This window comes from Peromyscus leucopus, chromosome 1 (genome assembly GCF_004664715.2).
Source record: "Peromyscus leucopus breed LL Stock chromosome 1, UCI_PerLeu_2.1, whole genome shotgun sequence".
Classification (NCBI taxonomy): Eukaryota; Metazoa; Chordata; class Mammalia; order Rodentia; family Cricetidae; genus Peromyscus; species Peromyscus leucopus.
Window position 1 is genome coordinate 75,779,903 of NC_051063.1, and position 24,333 is coordinate 75,804,235.

Consider the following 24,333-nt stretch of genomic DNA (forward strand, 5'->3'; position numbering starts at 1 on the left):
CCCAGAACCACAGAAACCAGGCATGGTCATACATGACTGTCATCCCAGCACCATAGAAACCAGGCATGGTCATACATGACTGTCATCCCAGCACCACAGAAACCAGGCATGGTCATACATGACTGTCATCCCAGTACCATAGAAACCAGGCATGGTCATACATGACTGTCATCCCAGCACCACAGAAACCAGGCATGGTCATACATGACTGTCTTCCCAGCACCACAGAAACCAGGCATGGTCATACATGACTGTCATCCCAGCACCACAGAAACCAGGCATGGTCATACATGACTGTCATCCCAGCACCACAGAAACCAGGCATGGTCAAACATGACTGTCATCCCAGCACCACAGAAACCAGGCATGGTCATACATGACTGTCATCCCAGCACCACAGAAACCAGGCATGGTCAAACATGACTGTCATCCCAGCACCACAGAAACCAGGCATGGTCATACATGACTGTCATCCCAACACTGGTAGGGGACTGCAGGAGAATTAGAAGCTAAGGTCATCCTCGGCTACATAGTGAGTCTGAGGCCAGCCTGAGCCACATGACACCCTCTATCAATAATACTATAAAATTTAGAATAAAGAGAAGAATATGTGCTAAACTATACCACGGAAGATTAATAAACAAGTCATATACACTATTTCATGCTCATTCTAACCTATGAGTGAAGAAATTAGTTCCCATTTTAATCATTATTATTTCAACTCTCTCTCTCTCTCTCTCTCTCTCTCTCTCTCTCTCTCTCTCTCTCTCTCTCGTGTGTGTGTGTGTGTGTGTGTGTATGTGTGTGTGTGTGTGTGTGTGTGTAAGAGAAATGGATATGCACATGCCAAAGCATGCATATGGAGGTCAGAAGATAACTTGTGAGATCAAACAATATCAGGAAGTAAGGCTTGGTGACAAATGCTGAGCCATCCTGCCAGCACTTGGCTCCCATCTTAGCAATGAAAAAAAAAAATCATGGATCAGAAAAATCAAGTCAGTGCTCATGAATGTGCTGTTAGTAAGTGGTTTCCCTGGGAATTAGGCCCTCTCATTCATACATCTGTCCAGGACTTGATAAGTTTTTGCATCTGGAAATCCTCAAATATCAGTTTTTAAAGTGAAAGCTGGGGCTGGAGAGATGGCTTAGCAGTTAAGAAGAGCACTTGTTGCTCTTGCAGAGGATTCTGGTTCAATTCCCAGGACCCACATGGTGGTTCACAGACATCTGTAATTCCAGTTCCAAGGGATCCAACACCTTCTTCTGACTTCTATGAGTACCAGACATGCAGAGAGTGTTCATTCATACATGCAGATAAAACATCGATACACATAAAATAAGTCTTTTAAAGAATTTTTAAATAAACTAGTAAAAATGAAAAGCCCCCCCCCCCTTTCCTGAGAACTCTCTGTCCCAGGAACACCAAGTTGTTCAGTTGATACAAATGTGGATATAAACCTAGCCCCAACAGACTCTGGAGTCTGGGCTTCTATTTTGTGCTCCAGGTGGAAGTAAACTAGTTTTGCCCAAGCAAAGGGGTATTGCAAGCTTCTAAAATAAAAATGAGACCCAGGCATAGTGGCTCACGCTTATAATCCCAGTGCTGAGACTAAAGCAAAAGAACACTACATATAAGTTGTAAGCTAAGCCTAGGGTATAATGCGAGACCCGGCCTTAAAAAATGAAAACAGGGGGCTAGAGAGATGGCCCAAGGTTAAGAGCACTGGCAGCTCTTCCAGAGGTTCTGAGTTCAATTCCCAGCAACCACATGGTAGCTCACAACCATCTGAAATGAGATCTGGTGCCACCTTCTGGCCTGCAGGGACACATGCAGGCAGAACACTGTATACATAATAAATTTCTAAAAAAATAAAAACAAACAAACAAACAAAAAGGGGAGGTTACCAAATGTGTTAATTTTTCTGAAGGGCAGAGATGAACCTTACCAGTTTGGCTGCTTTGAGTTTTACAAAATTGGTTATCTTCTTCCTTGGCCCAAGGGGTATCCCCATCTCCTTCAGGTCATCAACTGTACACATAAGCTTTAAAGGGAAGCAAAAGCACATTAATCAACCAATCTAGAGACAAATGAGCTAAAAGTGGGATACAAAAAACGCTAAAGCATCAACTAGCCAGGAGGTGATGGCGCACACCTTTAGTCCCAGCAATCAGGAGGCAGAGGCAGGGGATCTCTGTGAGTTTGAGGCCAGCCTGGTTTACAGAACAAGTTCCAAGACAGGCTCCAAAGCTACAAAGAAACCCTGTCTCGAAAAAAAAAAAAAAAAAATCAACTAAACCAACCAAAAAGCCAGCCAACTTTCAAAACAGCTAGGGCTTTTTTGCTTGAAATAATAGATTATCTTAAACTTTAAAATGAGCCGGGCCGTGGTGGCGCATGCCTTTAGTCCCAGCACTCGGGAGGCAGAGGCAGGCAGATCTCTGTGAGTTTGAGGCCAGCCTGGTCTACAGAGTGAGTTCCAGGAAAGGCGCAAAGCTACACAGAGAAACCCTGTCTCGGAAAACCAAAAAAAAACCTTTGAGATGGTTAGTCTCAGTTTACTGGTACAGCACTTGCCTAGCACAAGTGAGGCCCTGACTTCAGTACCTAGCAACATAAAAAAAAATTTTTTTAATTAGCCTCTCCATTAAAAATTCTATTATTTTGGGGACTGGAGAGATGGCTCAGTGGTTAAGAGCACTGACTGCTTTTCCAGAAGTCCTGAGTTCAATTCCCAGCACCCAAATGATGGCTTACAACCATTTTAGTGTGATCAGATTCCTTCTTCTGGTGTAGACATAAAATACATGAATAAGTAAATCTTTAAAAAAAATTCTATTTTTTAAAAGAAAATATATTACGTCATGCAGAATTCTGCAGCTATACTGTTGAACATACAATGAAACTCTCCCTTCAGACCTTTCCTGTCCGTTCTGGCCCCAACCATCCAGTTGTCTCGGTGACAACTGTCGCCATCCGCCCTCTCTTTAGAAACCCCTCATGTGCTCTTCCGTGTGTGAGCCAGCCTCAGCTTTCCTCTCTTCACCCGAGCACCCACCAGGTCACTACGATGACAAGGTCTGTATTCGAGTCCTACTGCAGGACTGCACAAACGACTTCACCAACTCTGTCGGCGCTCACCGTGGGTGCTAAGGCCCCACGCTACTGAAACGGTGTTCAGTGAGCGTCCTGCAGGTATTCCTGGGCCTTCTTGACATAAAACATTCCTAGCAGTGAAACCGGCAGGCAAAGGGTACCCAATCTTATTTTGGAAGACATCAGAAAGCTCTGCAGACTGTGCCCATTTACACTCTCAGCAACCAGAGACAACAGTGCCAACTCCTCCTCATCCTAGCCACACAGGATCACTGTTGGCACTGATGGGCTAAGACCAGTCTCATGTTACTCCTGGTTGGCATTCTGTACTTGTTCTCCCAAGGCACGAGGTCACCTGTTACTTTTTCCTATAAATCATGCTCTTGTTTTCAATGCCTGTTTCCTGCTGCTTCCTTATCATTAGTTCTGTATCAGCTCTGACCATAAAAGTCTCCTCTGCCTGTGTCCAGGTGTTTTTCCTAATCTAACTCTGGCCACTAGGTACCGTAATGCTGTTCACTACTTTGAAATTCTCATCTAGGTACGGCTTCTGAGTTTTGTCTCATGCTTTAAAAAGCTTTACACCGTTATTTATTTTTTTCTCAAACTTTAAAATAGCTGTATTTAGGGCTTGGTGGTCGTGGTGGACTCAGGAGGCAGAGGCAGGTATATCCCTGTGGGTTCAAGGTCAGCCTGGTCTACAGAATGATTTCCAGGGCAGCCAGAGCTACACAGAGAAACCTGACTTGAAAAAACCAGGAAAAAATTTATTTTATATGTATGTATGTATTCCTTGGGTATATATGTGTGCACTATGTGTGTGCTGGTGCCCACAGCAGCCAGAAGAGGGCACTGGATCCTAGAATGGAGTTACAGACAGTTGTGAGCCACAAGGCGGGTGCTGGAAACCAAACCTCGGTCCTCTGCGAGAGCAGCCAGTGTTCCTAACCACTGAGACAACTCTCTCCTTAGCCCCTTCCCTCTACTTTTAAACATTTCAATTGTGGGCTTATCGTGGAATAAATTCTGATGTGAGAGCACTTACATCATTCTTCAACTTTCAAGCTTACATAAAGGAAGAATAATTTGAAACAAAATGAATCAGGTTATTATCAGTACCAGAGATTCCGTATCAATCTTTTCCTTTTCAAAAGTGCTAATATAATCAAAGAGGTTGAGTGCTTCCAGGGTTCTATGCAAAGTTAGGGGTTCTTCATTTTCAACATCAAGGTCACATGATTCATCTGACATCAGCTTTGGCTCTTCAGGTATCTTAATAAAAAGGAGAAGAAAACATTACAAAGCTCAGAAAACGCCCATAAAATGTTTCCTGATCTACACAAAATCTAAACGACTTTGCTCTATAAATAAATGTAATGTTAGCACTCTCCCATTCTTCACCTGAATTTTAAGGCATATTCCTTTAGTAAACCACTCATGCTTCCATTTCCTATAATAATTCACTTTTAAAGCTGGGCAGTGGTAGTGCACACCTTTGACCTAGCACTCGGGAGGCAGAGGCAGGCAGATCTCAGACCTGGTCTACAAAAGCAAGTTCCAGGATGGCTAGGGCTATTACACAGAGAATCCCTGACTAAAAAATAAAGAGATAAATAAATAATGATAACAATAATTTACTTTTTAAAATCCTAAGCCTTCACATTTATTTTATAATCCATAAAGAAAAAGAATAAGAAACTCCTATTTTTAGAGAGGGCCTCTTACGGTGTTGCCCAGGCTGGCTTTGAACTCATCATCCTCCCATCTCAGCCTACAAAGAAGCCAGGATGACAGGTGTGCGGCCCAACTCTTCTACTCTACTTCTGAGCCTCAGTGTATTTTGACAATTAAAAACAGTTACAGGAAACAGTACAGGTTTTGGAGAACAGCTCAGGTCCAGCTCTAAATCTCAACATCAACAGGGTAACTACAGACTTACCTGCTTTTCCTGAAAATTTGGTTGTTTCATAACTCCATTAGAAACATCCATAGACCCCGGAGACTTAGAGACACTCATATCTTTTTGATTAGACAAGATGTCAAACAGTATCAAAGAACCTAAGAAAAAGATATATTGTGCTTTATAACAAAGTTACCTACTGTGGGTATTTTTCAACACTAAATAAATCCTCCTGCTTTTTTTCAGTCTCTAGCAGAAGTCATACAAAGATGAGCAGCTGATTAAAATCTGATAATCAGAACCAGCAAGACAGCTCAGCCAGTAAAGGTATTTGCCATGCAAGCTTAGCAACCTGACCTTGTTCTCCAGAGCCCGTTTGTGTTGGCTCTTAGATTTTTGACAACTTGCCAGGAGCCAGAGTCATCAGAAAACAGGAAACCTCAACTGAGGAAATACCCCCATCAGACTAGAAATGATTCAAGCAGAAAGACCCATCCTGCTCTGGGTGGTGCCACCTCTGGGCAGGTGGTCCTGGGGTATACTGAGCAGGCCAGGGGGAGCAAGCCAGTAAGTAGCACTCCCCCATGGTCTCTGCTCAGTTCCTGCTTCCAGGTTCTTGTGTACTCAGGAAGTCCTGCCCTGACTTCCTTTCATGATGGCCTACAACTGTAAGCTGAAATAAAATCTCCCCTCCCCAAATTGCTTTTAATCATGGTGTTTATCAAAGCAACAGAAAACAAACTAAGGCACAATGTAAAGGTGGAAGAGAACTGACCCTACGGATACTATAGTATACATGTCCATGCGTGTACATGTGTGTGAGTCTTGTATATGCTCCAAGTTTTGCAGCCAGAAAACCACAAAGCAACTTCTGAACAAACCAAACAAGCAAATCTGAAATTACACAGGACAGCTTGACCTATATCTTTTAGATATAATATTCCTTTTTCATCTAATGACAAAATAACATATACAGGCTAACAGCTAGAGTAATGGCTCAGAGGTCGATTGTATCCTGTTCTTCCAGAGGATCTAAGCTTGGTTCCCAGCACCCATATTCAGCAGTTATAGAAGCACCTCTAACTCCAGCTTCAGGGATGAGATACCCTCTTCTGGCCTGCAAGGGCACCCACATATACACGGCATACATTCAACAGAAACTCTCTCTCTCTCTCTCTCTCTCTCTCTCTCACACACACACACACACACACACACACACACACACACGATAAAGTCTTTGTTTTTTTGTTTGTTTTTGTTTTTCGAGACAGGGTTTCTCTGTGTAGCTTTGCACCTTTCCAGGAACTCACTTGGTAGCCCAGGCTGGCCTTGAACTCAGAGACCCGCCTGGTTCTGCCTCCCGAGTGCTGAGATTAAAAGGCGTGCGCCACTACCGCTGGCAAGAATAAAGTCTTTTTTTTTTTTTTTTTTTTGGTTTTTCGAGACAGGGTTTCTCTGTGTAGCTTTGCGCCTTTCCTGGAGCTCACTTGGTAGCCCAGTCTGGCCTCGAACTCACAGAGATCCGCCTGGCTCTGCCTCCCGAGTGCTGGGATTAAAGGCGTGCGCCACCAACGCCCGGCAAGAATAAAGTCTTAAAACAACAATGAAAATGTACAGCCTTCCTCTGCTACTGGACATGAAGAGTAAAGGAAGTCTCAACACAAAACATCAGTCTTCTACTCACAAAACCAAGCAGCTCTCAAAATTTTGCAGACAGACAAACACAAAGCACCATCAGGACAAACAAACAGGCACATCTGAAATTATGTGACAGCTTTACCTAAACTGTGACCAGCAACGGAGACCTTTCCTTTGAAGTTTGGGTTGCGACTCAAAAAGAGCGAGTGCAGCCGGTTTATCTCCACTCCCACCTTCTCCACGATTGACTGGCAGTAGGTAGGGCTGTTGTAAAACAGAACATCTAGCAGGGTCTCATTAGTAAAGTGCCGAAACCGACCAATACTGGGCAAAGTGATTTTCTTGATATTCCTGTTTTAAAAGGAAAAACAAAGTTACTGTCAGTATTTACCTTCAACCTCTGGATTTTTAACAGTTTAGATTTTTTTATTTCTGAAAAAAACAGTACAAAGGTATAGATATATGAATTAGTACAATCAACTTGAAAACGTCACAGGCTAATTTTCCCATAGAAAAGCCTACCGTCCCATTTTCTTTTGACTAACTGAAAATCTGGATGCCTGACAAAAATTGTGGCTGGCAGAGCCACAGTTAGAATACGGAAGGAGTTGCCTGAAATAAAAATTCTTACGCATTCCCAGAGGAAGCAAGCACCTCACAGCACAGTCCAAACTGTGGCCGAACGCTGTCCATAGGGCTAGCTTTGTTAAAGCATGTGTCCCAACACATCACAGTAGTCACTAACTGGAAGCATTTTTTAACCACGTATGGCAGCATAAATATTATCTGGACCTGTGGTTCCGAAATGGGAGCGTTCAAAATTGAGGGGGGTTTCTGTCCCCGTGCCTGGAGAGTGCTGCTAGCACTCAGCGGCTTGACACTCGGGGTGTTCAATGGCCTACCATTTAACAGCTTTCTGCATTCCCCACCAAGAAACTACAAATCTAAATTCCAAGTCAGTCATTTTTTGCCCCATGGGGGACATTTGGCAAATTCTGGTCACATGTTTGGCTGTCATGCGATTGTTAACTAGACAAGGATGCCGCTGAGCATTCACAACAGGTCCCTAACTACAGCAGATCAGAGGGGCGTTTTAAAGCCAGCTGCAGAGCCAGAGTGTGTACACGACACCTGGGAATCTGAGGTCAATTTCTAGCACCAAAAATAAACTGTCTAAAATTTCCTAGATCCTCTTAACATATTTATAGTACAACTAGCATTTCATCACATCAGAGCAAGATAGCATTAACATAAAGAACCTTATCTGCTCAAGTTGGAATAAGCCAGTTTGCATTACAGTTTCAATTTGCCTCTAATTTTAACTACCCTGAAAAACCGCGATATCAAAATCTACAAACCTGTCAACACCCGTGGCATGCCCACCCAGGGCACTGTGCCAGTGAACTGGAAGGAACTCCACTCTGCTGACTTTCCCATCGTCTACAGACTTCTTGAAGTGTGTCTGCAGCAACTTGAGAGAAACCACCCTAAAATCATCCACTAAAAAAAAGAAAAATCAAGAGGTAAATCATCTTAGCTTGGTAGCTCATAATTAACTGAAGTGTGCTGGCATTTTTATAAAGATACATAGATATACACTTTTTTTAAATGGTGATAAGATAGTAAATGAGCAAACACTCAACTGTTAGGAAGTCCTTTAAGTTTCATTATTTTTGAGGCCTAAAAAAATTAGTTTAACCACCTCTATAGCGTAAGGTCAGAAGCCTGGAATCGAACTCCCTCCTCAGCATCAGGTTCCAGAACCAACTAATTGTGACAGCAGAGCACTTAACTCAGCTGGCACTGGACAGAACAGTGGTACAGCCACACCCAGAGGTCTATTTGTGAGGGACACAACGCATGCGATACCGAGTATCCGGTAATTGCAGACACAGTCTTGTCATTCCCAGGTCCTTCAACAGCTTCTCAGAGGACTCCCCAGTGTCAGCTCAGTGCACAGGAGCTCCATGCTGCTGCAAGTGCTCAGGCAGGAAGGCTGTCTGCCCCAACGGTGAAATGACTCTCATAACACCTTCTAATTCCTCAGAATCCAGGGTTTTATGCCATAAGAGCAGATCAAACACAAACTAATGCTTCCTCCTGATCACAGAAATATCCTCTTATAACCCCTCAGCCACAAGTACACAGCTGGGAACTATCATAAAAACGAATACTAAAGAGCCTCTATCAGTACTCAGATTCTTCTATGAAATGTGACTTGCACTTACCGCACTCAATAATGCTTCTAAAGCGCAAGTCACACACAGGTCCAATGCCATGCACCACGAACACCAAGTGGTCAACTTGAGGCATTTCCCCTAGTAAAAATAAACAAATAATTAAAATTATCATCATCATCATCATCATCATCATCATCATCATCTCTCTGTCTCTGTCTCTCTCTCTCTCTCACACACACACACACAAAGCTGAGAATTTGGTATTGTTAATTAAATTGCTAAATTCTCGATACCCCTTTTATCATAAACTAGCAAAAGAATTTGGAGGCAGAGGCAGGCGAATCTCTGTGAGTTCAAGGCTAACCTAGTCTACAGAGTGAGTTCTAGGATAGCCAGGCTGCACAAGAGAAAACCTGTCTCAAAAAACAGAAACAAAAACAAACAAACAAACAAAAAAACCTAGCCAAAGAAATCCATTATCCTTCGAGGCAAATATCCCTCGTTGCCCTGTATCAAATTAGAATAATTTGTCTACCTTACCAAATAACGGTAAACTAAATGGAAAGGTCAAGGAAACAGGATGTTCTTCACAAACCTATAGACCCACCATAATTCTGATCTTTTCAGAATCCACAGGAATGGGATGAAGATGTAGCTCAGTAGTATAGTGTGTGCATGAACATGGCCCTGAGCTCAGGCAAAACAAAACAAACAAACAAAAAAAACCCTCCCTTGTCTGACGGCGCAAACCTTTAATCCTAGCACTTAGGAGACAGAGGCAGGTGGATCTCTGTGAGATTGAGGCCAGCCTGGTCTACAGAGTGAGTTCCAGTACAGCCAGGGCTACATGGAGAAACCCTGTCTCAAAGAATAAAAAAAAAAACCCTCTCCAGAGCCCAAAGCCTGACATGGACAAGCAATCTGCCAATATGAAACCTTAAAATCTTTGTTCCCAGGGCTGGAGAGATGGCTCAGAGGTTAAGAGCACTGGCTGTTGCTCTTCCAGTGGTCCTGAGTTCAATTCCCAGCAACCACATGGTGGCTCACAACCATATGTAATGAGATCTGGTGCCCTCTTCTGGCCTGCAGGCCAAACACTCACTGTATACATAATAAATAAATAAATGTTAAAAAAAAAAATCTTTGTTCCCAAAGTACTCCTCTTTAACTCAAAAATGTTCTAGGAGGGCCAGGTATGGTCCTGCACACCTTCAGTCCCATTACTCTGGAGGCAGAAGCAGGTAGATCTCTGAGTTGGAGGCTTGCCTGGTCTACATAGCAAGTTCAAAGCCAACTGGGGCTATACACTGTGACCCTGTCTCCAAACAAAACAAAACAAAAACCTCTGGGAGTATGGTTTGAATGAGAATGGCCGCCACAGAGTCATATATTGAAATGTTTAGTCACCAGGAGTGGAACTATTTAGGAAGGATTGACTGGGAGGTATGACTTTGATGGGGGTGAGGGGATGGAGGAGGTGGTGTCACTGAGAGTGGACTCTGAGGTTTCAAAGGCACACATCAAGCCCAGTCACTCTCTTGGCCTCTGGAATAGGATCTAAAGCTCTCAGCTATTTCTCCAACCCCACGCCTGCCTGCCCGCCCGCCTGCCTGCCTGATGCCATGTTCCCTTCATGATGATAATGGACTAACCCTCTGAAACTGAAAGCAAGCCCCCATAAATAATTCAAAACCTTTTCATATAAAGATAAAAATGAGCAGAGGCAGGTAGAGCTCTGAATTCCAGGACAGTCAGGACTACATAGTGAGACCTGTCTCAAAACAAAAAGGGGGAAATGTAAGGCTGACAGCTTGGTGGTCCAAAGTGCTTGTCATTCTGGAAGAGGACCCAGGTTCGGTTCCCAACACCACATGGCAGCTCACAACCAACCCTAACTCCCAGGGGATCTGACTTCTTCTGACCTCTGTGGGCACCAGGCACACACATGGTACATGAACATATATGCAGGATAAACACTCACACTTGTAAAAATAAATAAATAAATCTAAAATTAAAAACGGAACAATAACAAGAAAAAAGATAGAAATGTGACTAACATATATGGCTGAATTCTGCACACTCTGGCAGTAATTCTAATAATTGCTTCTTTTCATAGTGAACAAAGACACTAACAGAGCAGCCCCAACAGACCTTCTCCTAAGCAAACTAAACATACCATCAGGAATTTCATCGAGGCTGTCGTCAATTCCACGCTTTACAACTCTAGGCCTTGTCTGTCCGTCTTGTGTCGTCCCCCACTCATCTGGCACTGAAGAAGGCTGGAACTGGACAATAACCTTCAAGACACAAGACACAAGACAAGGGTGATTAACAAAATTATCTCCCACTGTAAGCTAAGCAGTATTTGGGGTGGGGTCTCACTACACATCCCCTGACTGGCCTGGAACTCGTTATCTAGTAAAAGTTAAACCAGAACCTGCAGCCATCCTCCTGCCTCTGCCTCCCATGTGCTGGGATTACAGGCATGTACCACTAATCCTACTCCAAACTAATGTGTTTAATATGAACATTTCTGTGCTTCACAGTATAAATGGTTATAAATGAAGTAGAACTGTTCCCCAAGCAAATTCCGTAAAGGTCCTGCTATTATAAACTATCAAAACTAAACATATCATTACTTCCAATGCTTATGCTAGAAAGTCATACACGGAAATCAAAAGTAGTATATATCGATTTTTTTTCCTGAGTTTGATTCTCAGCATCACAAGAATGAGAGGGGGTTATAAATGTGTGTGTGTGTGTGTGTGTGTGTGTGTGTGTGTGTGTATGTGTGTGTGTGCGCGCGCGTGCGCGCGCGCACCTGTGTATAGACATAAGATTTAATAGAATAGACATCATCATTGGATGGGGGTAGGGGTCTGGATAAGGGGGTGGGGAGATGAACAGGAGGGATCAGGTAGGGGAGGATGGAGGGATAGAGTACTGGGAGAGACAACTAGAATCAGGGGCATCTCTGGAACAAGGTAGAAACCTAGTGCAGTGGAAATTCCCAGCAACTATGAGGATGACCCTAACTAAGACTCCCAGCAATGGGGGATACAGAACCTGAATCGGCCAACTCCTATAACCAGGCAAGACTTCCAGTGGAGGAACTGGGACACCAGCCCAGCCATAAAAGGTGGTGGCACACGCCTTTAATCCCAGCACTCAGGAGGCAGAGGCAAGCGGATCTCTGTGAGTTCAAGGCCAGCCTGGGCTAGAGTGAGTTCCAGGACAGGCTCCAAAGCTACACAGAGAAACCCTGTCTCAAAAAAAGAAAAAACCCAAAAAACAAAACAAAACAAAACAAAACCCTTCAATCTACAATTTGTCCTGCCTACAAGATGAGCTGGGGTAGGTGGCACAGAAATTGTAAGAGTGATCAACTAATGACTGGCCCAGCTTGAGACTCATGCCATGAGGGTGAGCTAACCCCGAGGGCCAGGACCCAGAGCGGGGACAGTCCAGAGGTCCAGAGACCTAGGATAGAACCAAACATGACTGGCAAAAAAAAGTCACCGAAATGATTACTAATGATATTCAGCTATACTCATAGACTGATGCCTGGCCCAACTGTTATCAGAGAGGCATTACCCAGCAACTGATAGAAAGAGATACAGAGACCCACAGCCAAACATTAGGCATAGTTTAGGGAATCCTGAGGAAGTGGGGGAGGAATGACTGTAGGAGCCTGTTTGGTCAAGGACACCACAAGAAAACCCACAGCATCAACTAACCTGAGCTCACAGGAACTCACAGAGACTGAACAGACAACCGGGGGCCCTGCAGGAGACTGACCCAGGCCCGCTGCACATGTGTTACAGCTGTGCAGCTTGACCTTCCTGTGGGACTCCTCACAGTGGGAGCAGGGGCTGCCTCTGACTCTGTTGCATGCTTTTGAGACCCTTTCCTCCCACTGGATGACCTCGTCCAGCCTTAATAGCAGAGGAGGTGCCTAGTCTTATGGCAACTTGATATACCATGACTGGCTGATAGCCACTAAAGAGTAACAGAGGAAAAGGAGTGGACTGGAGGTATAGGGGAGCTGGAAGAATAGGAGGGAGGGGAAACTATGGTTGGAACACAAAAACAAAAATAAATCCACCTATAACTTTGACTCTCTAAAAACTTAACTATTTAAAAACAAAAACACAAACAAAAAAATTTTTTTTTTTAATTGTGGTAATGTCATTGTGGTGGCACATGTCTTTCTTTAATCCCAGCACTCCAGAGGCAGAGGCAGGTGGATCTCTGTGAGTTTGAGGCTAGCCTGGTCTACAAAGAGAGTTTCAAGGCAGCTAGGACTGTTACACAGAGAAGCCCTGTCTAAGAAAAAATAAAAATAAAAAAAAAAAAATAAGAATCCCAGCACTCAAAAGGCCGAGGCAGGTGAATCTCTGAGTTCAAGCCCAGCCGAGTCTAGCAGGGCTACACAGAGAAACTCTGTCTCAAAACCACAAAACAAAATAATAATAATAATAACAACAACATTTCTACACACCTATTGGCTTACAAACTGCTCCCCCAGCTGCTCTCCCGACCAAGGGCAGAGCAACAGAGAGCAGACAGCATGCAAAGCCTTGACTGTTTCTCTGGCCCTGTGTAGAGTCGGCTCCATCAAACCAAGTGAAAAGATGCCAAGTGAAAAACCAAGCTTCTTCTAAGTGATTCTCAGTGTCAGTAACATGTCACCAAATAGAAACTTCATGAGAAAAAGTTGAATTTTCACGATTCCTAATTAAATCATTCCAAATACACTCGCCAAGCATGTTGGCCTTTAAGACAGCAAAGACAGGTGGGTCTCTGTGAGTTTGAAACCAGCCTGTTCGGCATAGGGAGTTCCAGGACAGCAGGGCTACAGAGACCCCGTCTCAAAAAAATAAATAGATAAAACAGATAAAAAAATAAACCTAAAAGTAATGTATTTATTACGAAGAAATCCCTGTAAATCCACTAAAATGAAATGTTATCACACACACAGCAGCAGCACACCCTTCCAGGGAAGCCGCCCGGGACCACCTCGGACAGCGCCTCCCTCACCTTCGGGTTGTGCATGACGATGGTCTCCCCACTTGGAAACTCGAGTCTGCGGTGCCACTGATTCGTGGTGACAGCTTTTTTATACTCGGCCTGCAGTGACAAAACAACACATAATCCAGTCAGTCACACATCAAGACACGTGTGCGGAGGAGGAGGAGCAGAACAGGACGTCTGGCTTACTGGTTAGCGTCCTTTCTGTCCTCTGACCTAAACTGCTCCTGTATTAGCTCTCACGCTCCTAAGCGACATCTCCACTCCATGGGAAAGATAAAGGAGGTGTAGACAGAGTGTCTGTTTCCTAGGGCTGAACAAGCTGAGTACCATAAAATGAACTTACTGTCTCATAGTTCTTGAGGCTACCACTCCAAAACCAGGTGACAGCAAGACACCACTCCCTACGAACCCTGCACTGGACGCCCTCCTAACTACCCGTGCCTTGCTACAGTCAAGGGCACTCACTCCTTGTCATAGGCCTAACTCCAAACTCTGCCTCTGTCAAACCCCAGCAATCTATCTGAACTATCTGTCTCGTTTATTATATATGAAGACACTCACTATATGGGGTTAGGGCCACCCTACTCAAGTAACTCCATCTTAGTGGATTTCATCTGCAACAACCTAGTTCCTCACAAAGGTGCACCCATGGGTACTGGGGGTTAGTACTTCATCAGTATTTTGGGGTAGAGGGGAAGGAGACACAGCAAATCTCTCAAGGACTCTGAGAAGACAGCTCTGACGCTGAGACTGGGAATGTACACACATGGCATTTAGCTCTACTCCTGAGGGCACTTCTTTTAAATGCGTGTGAGTGTTTTGCCTGTGTGTATGTATGTGTACCACGTGCACACCTGATGTCCTCAGAAGTCAGAAGAGAGGGGCTGGAGAGATGGCTCAGAGGTTAAGAGCACTGACTGCTCTTCCAGAGGTCCTGAGTTCAATTCCCAGCAACCACATGGTGGCTCACAACCATCTGTAATGAGATCTGGCTCCCTCTTCTGGCCTGCAGACAAACATGCTGTACACATAATAAATAAATAAATCTTTTAAAAAAAAAAAAAAAGAAGTCAGAAGAGGGTGTCAGATGCCGTGGCACTGGAGTTCCCAATAGTTATTAGCTGCCATGTGAGTGCTGGAAATCAACCCTGAGGCCTCTAGCAGCCAGTGCTCTTAACCACTGAGCCACCTCTACAGCAACCGCTCCATCTTTTTTTTTTTTGGGGGGGGAGGGGCGGTCCTCAAGCTTGCTATAGACCAGGCTGGCCTCTCACTCAGAGATCTACTTGCCTCTGCCTCCCAGGTGATGGAATTAAAGGCACAGGCTACCATACCCAGTCAATTTTTAAGCTCTCTTTTTGTAACTTTCCTCCACGAAGGTCACTTGGGAGGGGTGGGAAATCTTGCTATAACCTTGAATTCCTGGGCCTAGCAGCTCATATCACTGTGTCCAGCTTATCTTTTCCCTCCTCAAAATACTGGAAATCAAATCCAGAGCCCTTACACATACTAGGCAGACATTCTACACTCAACTGCAAGCCCTAGCTCTCAATGAATATCTTTTATTGGATTTTTTTCTACAAACTTTGTAGTTTTCTTGCCATTACAAAAAGTATCATCTACTATGGTTTCTAACTATTGCACAGGAATGCTGCTAATTTACACTGACTGATTTTACACAGTCACTCTTAACTTTTATATTGGACTAATGGTATTTCTAAAGGTTCACCCTGGTTTTTTCTTTTCTTTCTTTCTCTCTCTTTCTTTTTTTTTTTTTTTTCCTTCAAGACAGGGTTTCTCTGTTAGCTTTGGTGCTTTTCCTAGAACTCGATCTGTAGCCCAGGCTGGCCTCGAACTCACAGAGATCCACCTGCCTCTGCCTCCCAAGTGCTGGGATTAAAGGTGTACGCCACCCCCGCCCGGCTGGTTCACCTGGTTTTCTACAGAGACAATAGTGTCATTACCAAATCAACCGACACCGCTGTTCCTTGTTCTGGTACTCAGATGGGACAGGGTCATCTACACAGCACAGAGTCACGTGCATCACCTGTCTCTCACTTCCCAGCCTCCTTTGCCTCCTCCAATGCCGTGGAAGCTTGGCCTCATGCTGACGGCAGGACTTGGATAGCTCCCCAGCCTGGAGCCCAGGTTACCCACACACAGTATCATCATTACAGTTAAAAGAAAGTGCTTACTCTGCTTTCCAGTGCTCATACTTGAACACTGTACTTTTAGCTTCAGAATAATATGCCTGAAACATTTGACTCTGGGATGCTACAACCACAGCAGGACCATACCTGAGATTACCAACAATTATAGTACATCGTTAGTTACTTGCTTGTTGAGATTCAAAATTAAGCTCTAGGAATTAGCACCCTTTTACATATTTCCCCTTATTCGACTAACTAAAATTATATTTCAAGGGCCATCCAGAAGGCTCAGTGGGCAAAGGCACTTACTGCCAAGCCTAAAGATCTGAGTTCAATCCCAGGACCCACATGGTAGAAAGAAGAGAACCAATTCCAGCATGTTCTCTGACCTTCAGTCACATACCACAGTGAGAACACACACACACATATAAATGCCATAAACTGTTTCAAAAATTATGCTTTGAGAGATTGTTAGCCGGGCGGTGGTGGCGCACGCCTTTAATCCCAGCACTTGGGAGGCAGAGCCAGGAGGATCTCTGTGAGCTCAAGCCCCCTCTGGGCTACAGAGCAAGTTCCAGGACAGGCTCCAAAGCTACACAGAGAAACCCTGTCTCAAAAAACCCAAAAAAAAAAAAAAAAAAAAAAAAAAGAGAGAGAGAGAGAGAAAGAGAGATTGTTTTTGGCCAGGTGGTGGTGGCCCACACCTTTAGTCCCAATACTGGGGAGGCAGAGGCAGGCAGATCTCTGAGTTTAAAGCCAGCCTGGTCACAGAGCGAGTTCCAGGACAGGCTCCAACCCTACACAGAGAAACCCTGTCTTGAAAAACAAAAACAAAAAAGAAAAGAAAAGAAAAAAGAGAGAGATTGTCTTTATAGACTGGTTCTGGCTCCGGCCCAGGCAGTCCTCAAACTCATGAATGCTGAGATTACAGTCAACTGCTACCATGCCTGGTCTCCACCTAAATTTGTTTCAAGGCTTGATATGAGCACCTCAGAAGATGTGCATGGAGTGCCCCCACCCCATACAGTCTTATCTTGACACTGGGTTGTGCTGCATGCAGCACTTCCTGAATGATCAGACAATCTCTTTTGTGACCAGGATCAAGACAGGCCACCTTGTAAATAAAGCCATCTCCACTGTGAGTGGTGTCACAGAAGCCTCCTGCATACATGCCTATGTTTTATAAAAAAGTATAAAGAAGTAAAACATTCAGCCGGGCAGTGGTGGCGCACGCCTTTAATCCCAGCACTCGGGAGGCAGAGACAGGCGGATCTCTGTCTGTGAGTTCGAGGCCAGCCTGGGCTACCAAGTGAGCCCCAGGAAAGGCGCAAAGCTACACAGAGAAACCCTGTCTCGAAAAACCAAAAAAAAAAAAAAAAAAAAAAAAAAAAAAGAAGAAGTAAAACATTCATACCTCTAGTTTTTCACTGAACTCCTCTGTATAGGGAATGAATCTGCTATCTGTGTCCCCCTTGTAAAACCAAGTACAGCGTCTCACTTCAGCTGGCTCCTCTTCCCAGTACACAGACTTCCTCACGCGGTCATAGAGGTAGACATCATAGCGCCCTCCATCTGTGCCTAGAACCACACTCTCAGGATCTGGCTGCACTAGGAACCAAAAGAGGACATTTTCCCCTAATGTCACCAGGCACATTTGAAGACACAAATAACATTAACAATAACATTCATGATGCTATTAGTCAAATAAAAACACAAGATAATCTGTATCACTCAAAATTATGACATATATTTGTTTGTTTATTTTTGAGGCAGAGTCTCACTCTGTAGCCCAGGCTGGTCTCAACCTTCCAAAAGTCCTCCTGCTCCAGCCTCCCATGCACCGAGATCACAGGGGTGAGCCTCCATGCAGCATGGCTCTTCTTGAGTAGAAAGAAAGAGCCAGAGCAGGCTTTAAAAACACAATCATGAAATAACTGAAATAGTTCATGATTTTTTTTAATCAAACCAGATGTACTGCCATACACCTGTAACCTCAGCACTTGGGTATGGAGTCAGAAGGATTATGAGTTCCTGGCTAATTCTGGCCAGTCTGGGCTAAATGAGATCTCATTTCAAAAGTAAAACAAAGCAATAACATCAATGTACTGCAATGTTCCAAGAGGTACATTGCTAGAAAATACTGACTGATATTTAAGTCTCATAATCAAAAATATCAAGATAAAGAATCATATTTGTATGCTGCAAGACTTCTCAGAGCCTTAAGACACACCTATGTAGCATCTCTCTCAAGGGGTACACATGAGAAAAATTATTTCCAAAACTCATCTGACCTCAGAACAATTTTTTCACAGAGAATTTCATAAACTGAGTTCCACAGGAAATATTTGATGTACTATAACTACAAATGAATAGGGGAAATAAAACTAAAACTTGAATGATGTAAGAACTGTACTTCGCTGATTTAAAACAACTTTTTGGTTGTTTTGTTTCACTGAGATAGGGGCTAACTATGTAGCCTTGGCTGCTCTAGACTTCACTAAGGAGACCAGGCTGGCCTCAAAGTAACAGAGATCTGCCTGTCCTAAGTGCTGGGATAAAAAGTGTATGCCACCGTGCCCAGCCAAAACAAAAGAAATTGCTAAACTATTTATTTAAATTCTTGGCTCAATAATTCGGGATACACATGAATTAGTACTACCATCTTAAAGTGGGGTCTGCAGACCTATACAGATTAAGGAATCTGACAGGTGCAAAAAGTAGGACATGAAAACTTCATCTTTTCTCTTCCTCAAATGAGATGGAATAATGCAAGATGGGTGGGTACTTACCTGAATTATAGATCTCTTCAAGATTCAAAGAGTCAAGCACACTAAAAGGCATCCATAGTTGTTTATATTCCACCTCCTTGCAGTAAAACCAGTGAGGCTGAACAGGTTCATACTGGTTCTGAAGTACAAAAGGAACTGGACCCTGGACATGGGGTCCTGCTGGTCTGGCAGGTACCTGCTGCTGTGCTGGTGACTGCATTGATGGAGGGAGCTGAAGGGAAGAAGGTTAAAACCGTCACATGTGCCCAAAAGACATTCTGTAACTGCTTCCAACTCCAACTGACATCAATAATTGCCCGACAGGTATTTCTAGGCAAGTAGTGTCATAACTAGTGTAATAAAACTTCAAATTAGTTGCAAAGTACACTAGACTTCTGCACACTAATGGCAAACTGACACCCACCAATGTCTCCCATATTTTTTAAATTTTTTGCTGTTTTTTGGTTTTGTTTGTTTGTTTTTGAGACAAGGTTTCTCTATGTAGACCAGGCTGGCCTTGACCTCACAGAGATCCACCTGCCTCTGCCTCCTGAGTGCTGGGATAAAAGGCATTCGACACCACTGCCTGGAAACTTCTAAATTTTTAATAAATTTGTTTTTAAATTTTTTTCATACAATCTATTATCATATTCTTTCCCTTTCCTGGGTCCTCCCAAGTCCCGAATCACCCAACTTCATGGCCTTTCTCTCTTAAAAAAAAAAAAAAAAATCCCCAAATAAACAAAAAAAAAAAAAAGCACACACAAAAAACCATGGAGTTCATTTGGTGTTGGCCAGCTACTCCTGAGCCCGAGGCCCGCCCTGGGGTGTGGCTGACATCCCAGTGTCACTCACTGAAGGAAAGTGCTTTCCCCTCTCCCAGCAGCTGTCACGCACAAACGGCTGCTTGGTTAGGGGTGGAACCTTGTGCCCACTTCTTCTCAGTGCTGGGATTTTGTATGGCTTGAACTTGTGCAGCATGCACAAGACCTGCATGGGTCCCATCATTTTTTAAATCTTTACAACACCCATACTTCTTGACCCAGCAATTCCATTTCTAAGTATGTAAATATGTAAATGTTAATCTGATGCACACACACACACACACACACACACACACATGAATTTGACTGACTACAACCAAACTCTATAAACATTAAATAGTGGAAGAATCAATTTTAGTCCCTGTAATAAAGCGTGTTCACTAACTAGTATAAATGAGATGAGAAGCTGGCAGTCTATTAAGACGGCATTGCCTCACTGGGCATGGTGGCATACACCTTTAATCCCAGCACTCAGGAGGCAGAGGCAGGTGGATCTCTGTGAGTTTGAAGCCAACCTGGTCTACAAAGTGAGTTCCAGGACAGCCAGGGCTGTTACACAGAGAAACCCTGTCTCAAAAAACAAAACAAAACAAAAAAAGACTACATTGCCTCAATTCTCACATGTCCATAGATAACATTAATTGATATTATACACTAAAATCTGAGAATACTAGCATGTACCTAGGCAATTAAAATCAACCATTACTCCAGTAAATAGGTGATATAAACTTGAATATGAACCATGTGATAGCTGCCTCAAAACAAATTTATGTATTTTTTAATTTATTTATTTGGGTGGGCATGCTTGCACCATAGCCAAGTGTGGAAGTCAGGGGACAATTTATCAGAGTCAGTTCTCTCCTTCCACTGTATGGGCCCTGGGGATCTAAATCAGGTTCTCAGGCGTCATGGCAAGTGCCTTTACCCTGAGCCTTCTTGCTAGCCTCCAATTAGCTACTTCTAAAAGACGGTTTACTTCGAATCATGCCGTTTACAAAGAATAGCCTTTGTGACATATACCTATAATACCAATTACTTGGGGCTGAGGTAGGAGGATTAAGAGTTTGAGGCCAAACAAAGCAATTTAGCAAGGCCCTGTCTCAAAATTAAAAGGTGAACTGGCGGTATAGCTCAATGGGAATGCTTACCTACCATATTTATTGCCCTGGTTTTGATCACCAGTAATACACCACACCCCTCTGTTAAAAGCCAGCCTGGTCTACAGAGCAAGTTCTAGGACAGCCAGGGCTACACAATAAAACCATGTCTCAAAAAAAAAAAAAAAAAAAAAAAAAAAAAAAATTCTGTCTGGTGCTGGAGAGATGGCCCAGTGGTTAAAAATACTTGTACTTGCAGAGAAGCTGGGTTTGGTTCTAGAACCCAAATGGTGACTCCCAGTCATCTATAATCCCAGTTCTAGGGACTCAGACAGTCTTTTCTGGCCTCCTGGGACACCAGACACACGGGTGGTGTACAAACACACATTCAGGTAAAATACCCATACATATAAAATAAAATAAGTTAAAAATATATTTTAGGGTTGGGGATTTAGCTCAGTGGTATAGCATTTGCCTAGCAAGTGCAAGGCCCTGGGTTCTATCCTCAGCTCCAATATATATATATATATATTCCTCAGTGTATATTAAAATGTATAAAGTTGACTGGAGAGATGGCTGAGCAGTTAAGGGCATTGACTGTTCTTCCAGAGGACCCAGGTTCAAATCCCAGTACCCATATGATGGCTAACACCTGTAACTCTAGTTCTCGGGGACCTGATGCCTCCTTCTGGCCTCCAAGGGCATTGTATGCCCGTGGTACACAAACGCACATGCAGACAACTATACACATAACATAAAAATAAATAAATCTCAAAAAGGTTTTTAACATACAAAGTTTTTTAAAACTTTCACTAAGAGAGAAAACTGGTATGACGTCCACGTACCGGTGGCATGGGTCCTGGCGGCATTTGGTACGTCTGCACAGGGGGTCCAGAAGGCGGAGGGTAGGAGGGATGGCCTGGCGTCTGGCATGGCTGCAGCTGTGGGGGTGTGATATAGGGGTTCGCCCTGCTGCTGACAGGAGTGTGGCGATATGGGTTATGTCCTTGTTGAGGAATCCCTTGGGGAGGGCTCCCAAAATTTGGAGGGAGACTACTCGGCTGAGAAGGCAAACAGGTATTCATTCCCATCTGTGAGGAAGGTGCAGCACCATAATGAGCCTTGGAAACAGACGGTGGAAATGCATTCAACACATCTTGGGATCCTGGTGTAAAAGGGAGTGTGGCTGGGGGCTTGGAAAACGCTGACTGTCCGGCCGACGTTGCGGGAGCTGTTGAGGAAGACTGTCCAATGTTCCCAAAAGGGTCACTATTGCTTGATCCCTGAGAGAAGTAACTGAATGTCTGTGGGGTGGAGGTGTGCACAGAAGTCTGACCAAGGAAACTATCCTCCTCGCCAACATCTGTGGAGTCCTCTGCAACAACAGAAGAGCAATGGAGAACACTGGCGGAGAAGCAGCAGCGCCCTCTGGAGCAGGAGGCTCTGCACCCAAGACCGAGCAAGCAGATCGCTGGCTTTGGTATTCCTACTTGTATTTTCTGCATTGGAGGGGGGAAAGAAAATCTTCCCCTTCAGGCTTTTCTCTTAACCAGAGGCCTCAAACCAGACCAATGACTCTTTGCAATGAACACTTGCAGGTAAAGATGTAGGGACAAAAGAATATACTGTGTGACTCACTGTGCTACACTACAGTTTCCACAAGATTTTTCCTTTTTTTTAATTAAATTTTATTTCATTTTATTTTGGCAGGGAGGGTGCCAGGGCAAAGGGCAGATAGGAAGGGATAGGGAGATGAATGGGATTGAGATGTGAAGGACAAAAACAATAAATAAAGAGTTTAAAAAAAAAAAGCTTTTCTCAGGGCTGGAAAGATGGCTCAGAGGTTAAGAGCACTGACTACTCTTCCAGAGGTCCTGAGTTCAATTCCCAGCAACCACATGGTGGCTCACAACCATCTATAATAATATCTGGTGCCCTTTCTGGCCTGCAGTCATACACGCAGGCAGAACATTGTATACATAACAGATAAATCTTTTAAAATTGTTTTCTCTTTAAAAAAAAATATTTGAAAAGAAAAAACTTCATTTGAATAAGAAAAGCTAAAAAGTACAGAAAAGTTATGAATTTCTCCACCAGAGATAGTCACTGTTAACATTAACTTTTAGGAAACCAGGCATGGTTGTCCATGACCTTAATCCCAGCACTCAGGAGGCAGAAATGGTGAGTTTGAGGCCAGCCTGGTCTACAGAGTGAGTTCTAGGACAACCAGGACTACACAGAGAAGCCTTGTCTCAAAAAAAAAAAAAAAAAAAAAAAAAAAAAAAAAAAAAAAAAAAAAAAGAAAGAAAGAAAGAAAAAGAAAAGAAAAGAAAAAAAGAAAGAAAAAGAAGAAAAGAAAAACATTTTGGTATGTGCCCTTTTTACTTTCTATGTAAATATAAATAATTTCTTTTGTAAATGTTCATGTTTACAGCGAGGTGAGGCGGTGCATGCCTTTAATTCCAACACTCAGGAGGCAGAGGTTGGTGGATCTCTGTTAGTTCGAGGTCAGCCTGGTCTACAAAGAGATTCCAGGCCAGCCAGGGCTGTTGCACAGGGAAACCCTGTCTCAAAAAAACAAAACAAAACAAAACAAAAAAGTTCACGTTTACAAAAAGGATTTTTTTTAAAAGAAGTAATTTTGTACTTACTTTTATATATGTTAAATCTTTTTTCCTGATATAATGCAAATCTATTTTTATTTCTACAATCATAATGAGAAACTGAAGCACAGGCATTAGTTGTGTTGACAAGCAGAGGTAGGTCAGGGGTCTCAATTACAAAGTCACTATTGTACAAATGAGCATATGTGGAATATTTCTTTACATTATGTGAATATATGTCACTGTGATTGGTTTAATAAAAAGCTGAAATGCCAGTAGCTAGGCAGGATTTTCAGGGGCAGAGAGAATGATGGAAAGAAGGGCAGAGTCGGAGGAGTCTCGAGCCAGACGCAGAAGAAGCATGGAAAGTACATAGATGAAGTAAACAAGCCTGAGGCAGCACACAGATTAATAGAAATGGGCTAAGTTGTAATAGCCAGTTAGAAACAAGCCTAAGCTATCGGCCAAGCTTCCATAATTAATAAGGAGTCTCTATGTGGGCCTGATAAAAAATTCTGCCTACAAGCATGTGCTCTTAGTGTTCCCGAGGCAAAGTAGGTTATCCATTAACTGCAATCCCTAAAATGTAAGCAGTAGACATAACTAGATGTTCAGACATTACAGAACACCAACTCACAGGCTGGTAAGACAGCTCAGCAGGTAAAGCTGGCTGCCCTAGAACCAACAGGATGGAAGGAGAGAACCAACTCCCACAAATTATGCTCTGATCCTCCACATATACAATAAATAAATGAATGAAAAAATTAACAAAATAGCAAATCACTAGAAAATCATTTTTATAAGGGAAGGTCTCCTGACTTCTCTCTAGACAACTTCATTTTCACTGTGTTCTCAGCTTAAAACAACACCACTCCTATTCTGCTATCAAGTAATTCACACCAGGTGTAGGAGCCCACGCCTTTAATCCCAGCACCCAGGAAGCAGAGATAGTGAGGTCCAGGACAGCAAGGGCTACACAGAGAAACACTGTCTCGAAAAAGAAAAAACAAAAAACAAAAAATTCACAAGAAATCATTTTTTTTCT

At 43.3% G+C, this 24,333-nt stretch overlaps 1 protein-coding gene across 3 annotated transcripts in view; it reads right to left on the reverse strand.

Annotated features, from left to right (window-relative positions):
• Positions 1-24,333, reverse strand: part of LOC114704419 (SEC23 interacting protein) — a 44,579-nt gene that overhangs the window by 14,961 nt on the left and 5,285 nt on the right. For all 3 annotated transcript variants that reach the window (XM_028885681.2, XM_028885679.2, XM_037210021.1), the window contains exons 2-12: positions 21,531-22,060; positions 18,786-18,996; positions 17,411-17,604; positions 13,853-13,942; positions 10,989-11,109; positions 8,861-8,950; positions 7,991-8,132; positions 6,775-6,983; positions 5,034-5,152; positions 4,214-4,366; positions 1,947-2,042 (exon numbers count right to left, since the gene is read on the reverse strand). In XM_028885681.2, the coding sequence (XP_028741514.1) occupies positions 1,947-2,042; positions 4,214-4,366; positions 5,034-5,152; positions 6,775-6,983; positions 7,991-8,132; positions 8,861-8,950; positions 10,989-11,109; positions 13,853-13,942; positions 17,411-17,604; positions 18,786-18,996; positions 21,531-22,060 (1,955 nt within the window). The remainder of the gene's footprint in view (positions 1-1,946; positions 2,043-4,213; positions 4,367-5,033; positions 5,153-6,774; positions 6,984-7,990; positions 8,133-8,860; positions 8,951-10,988; positions 11,110-13,852; positions 13,943-17,410; positions 17,605-18,785; positions 18,997-21,530; positions 22,061-24,333) is intronic.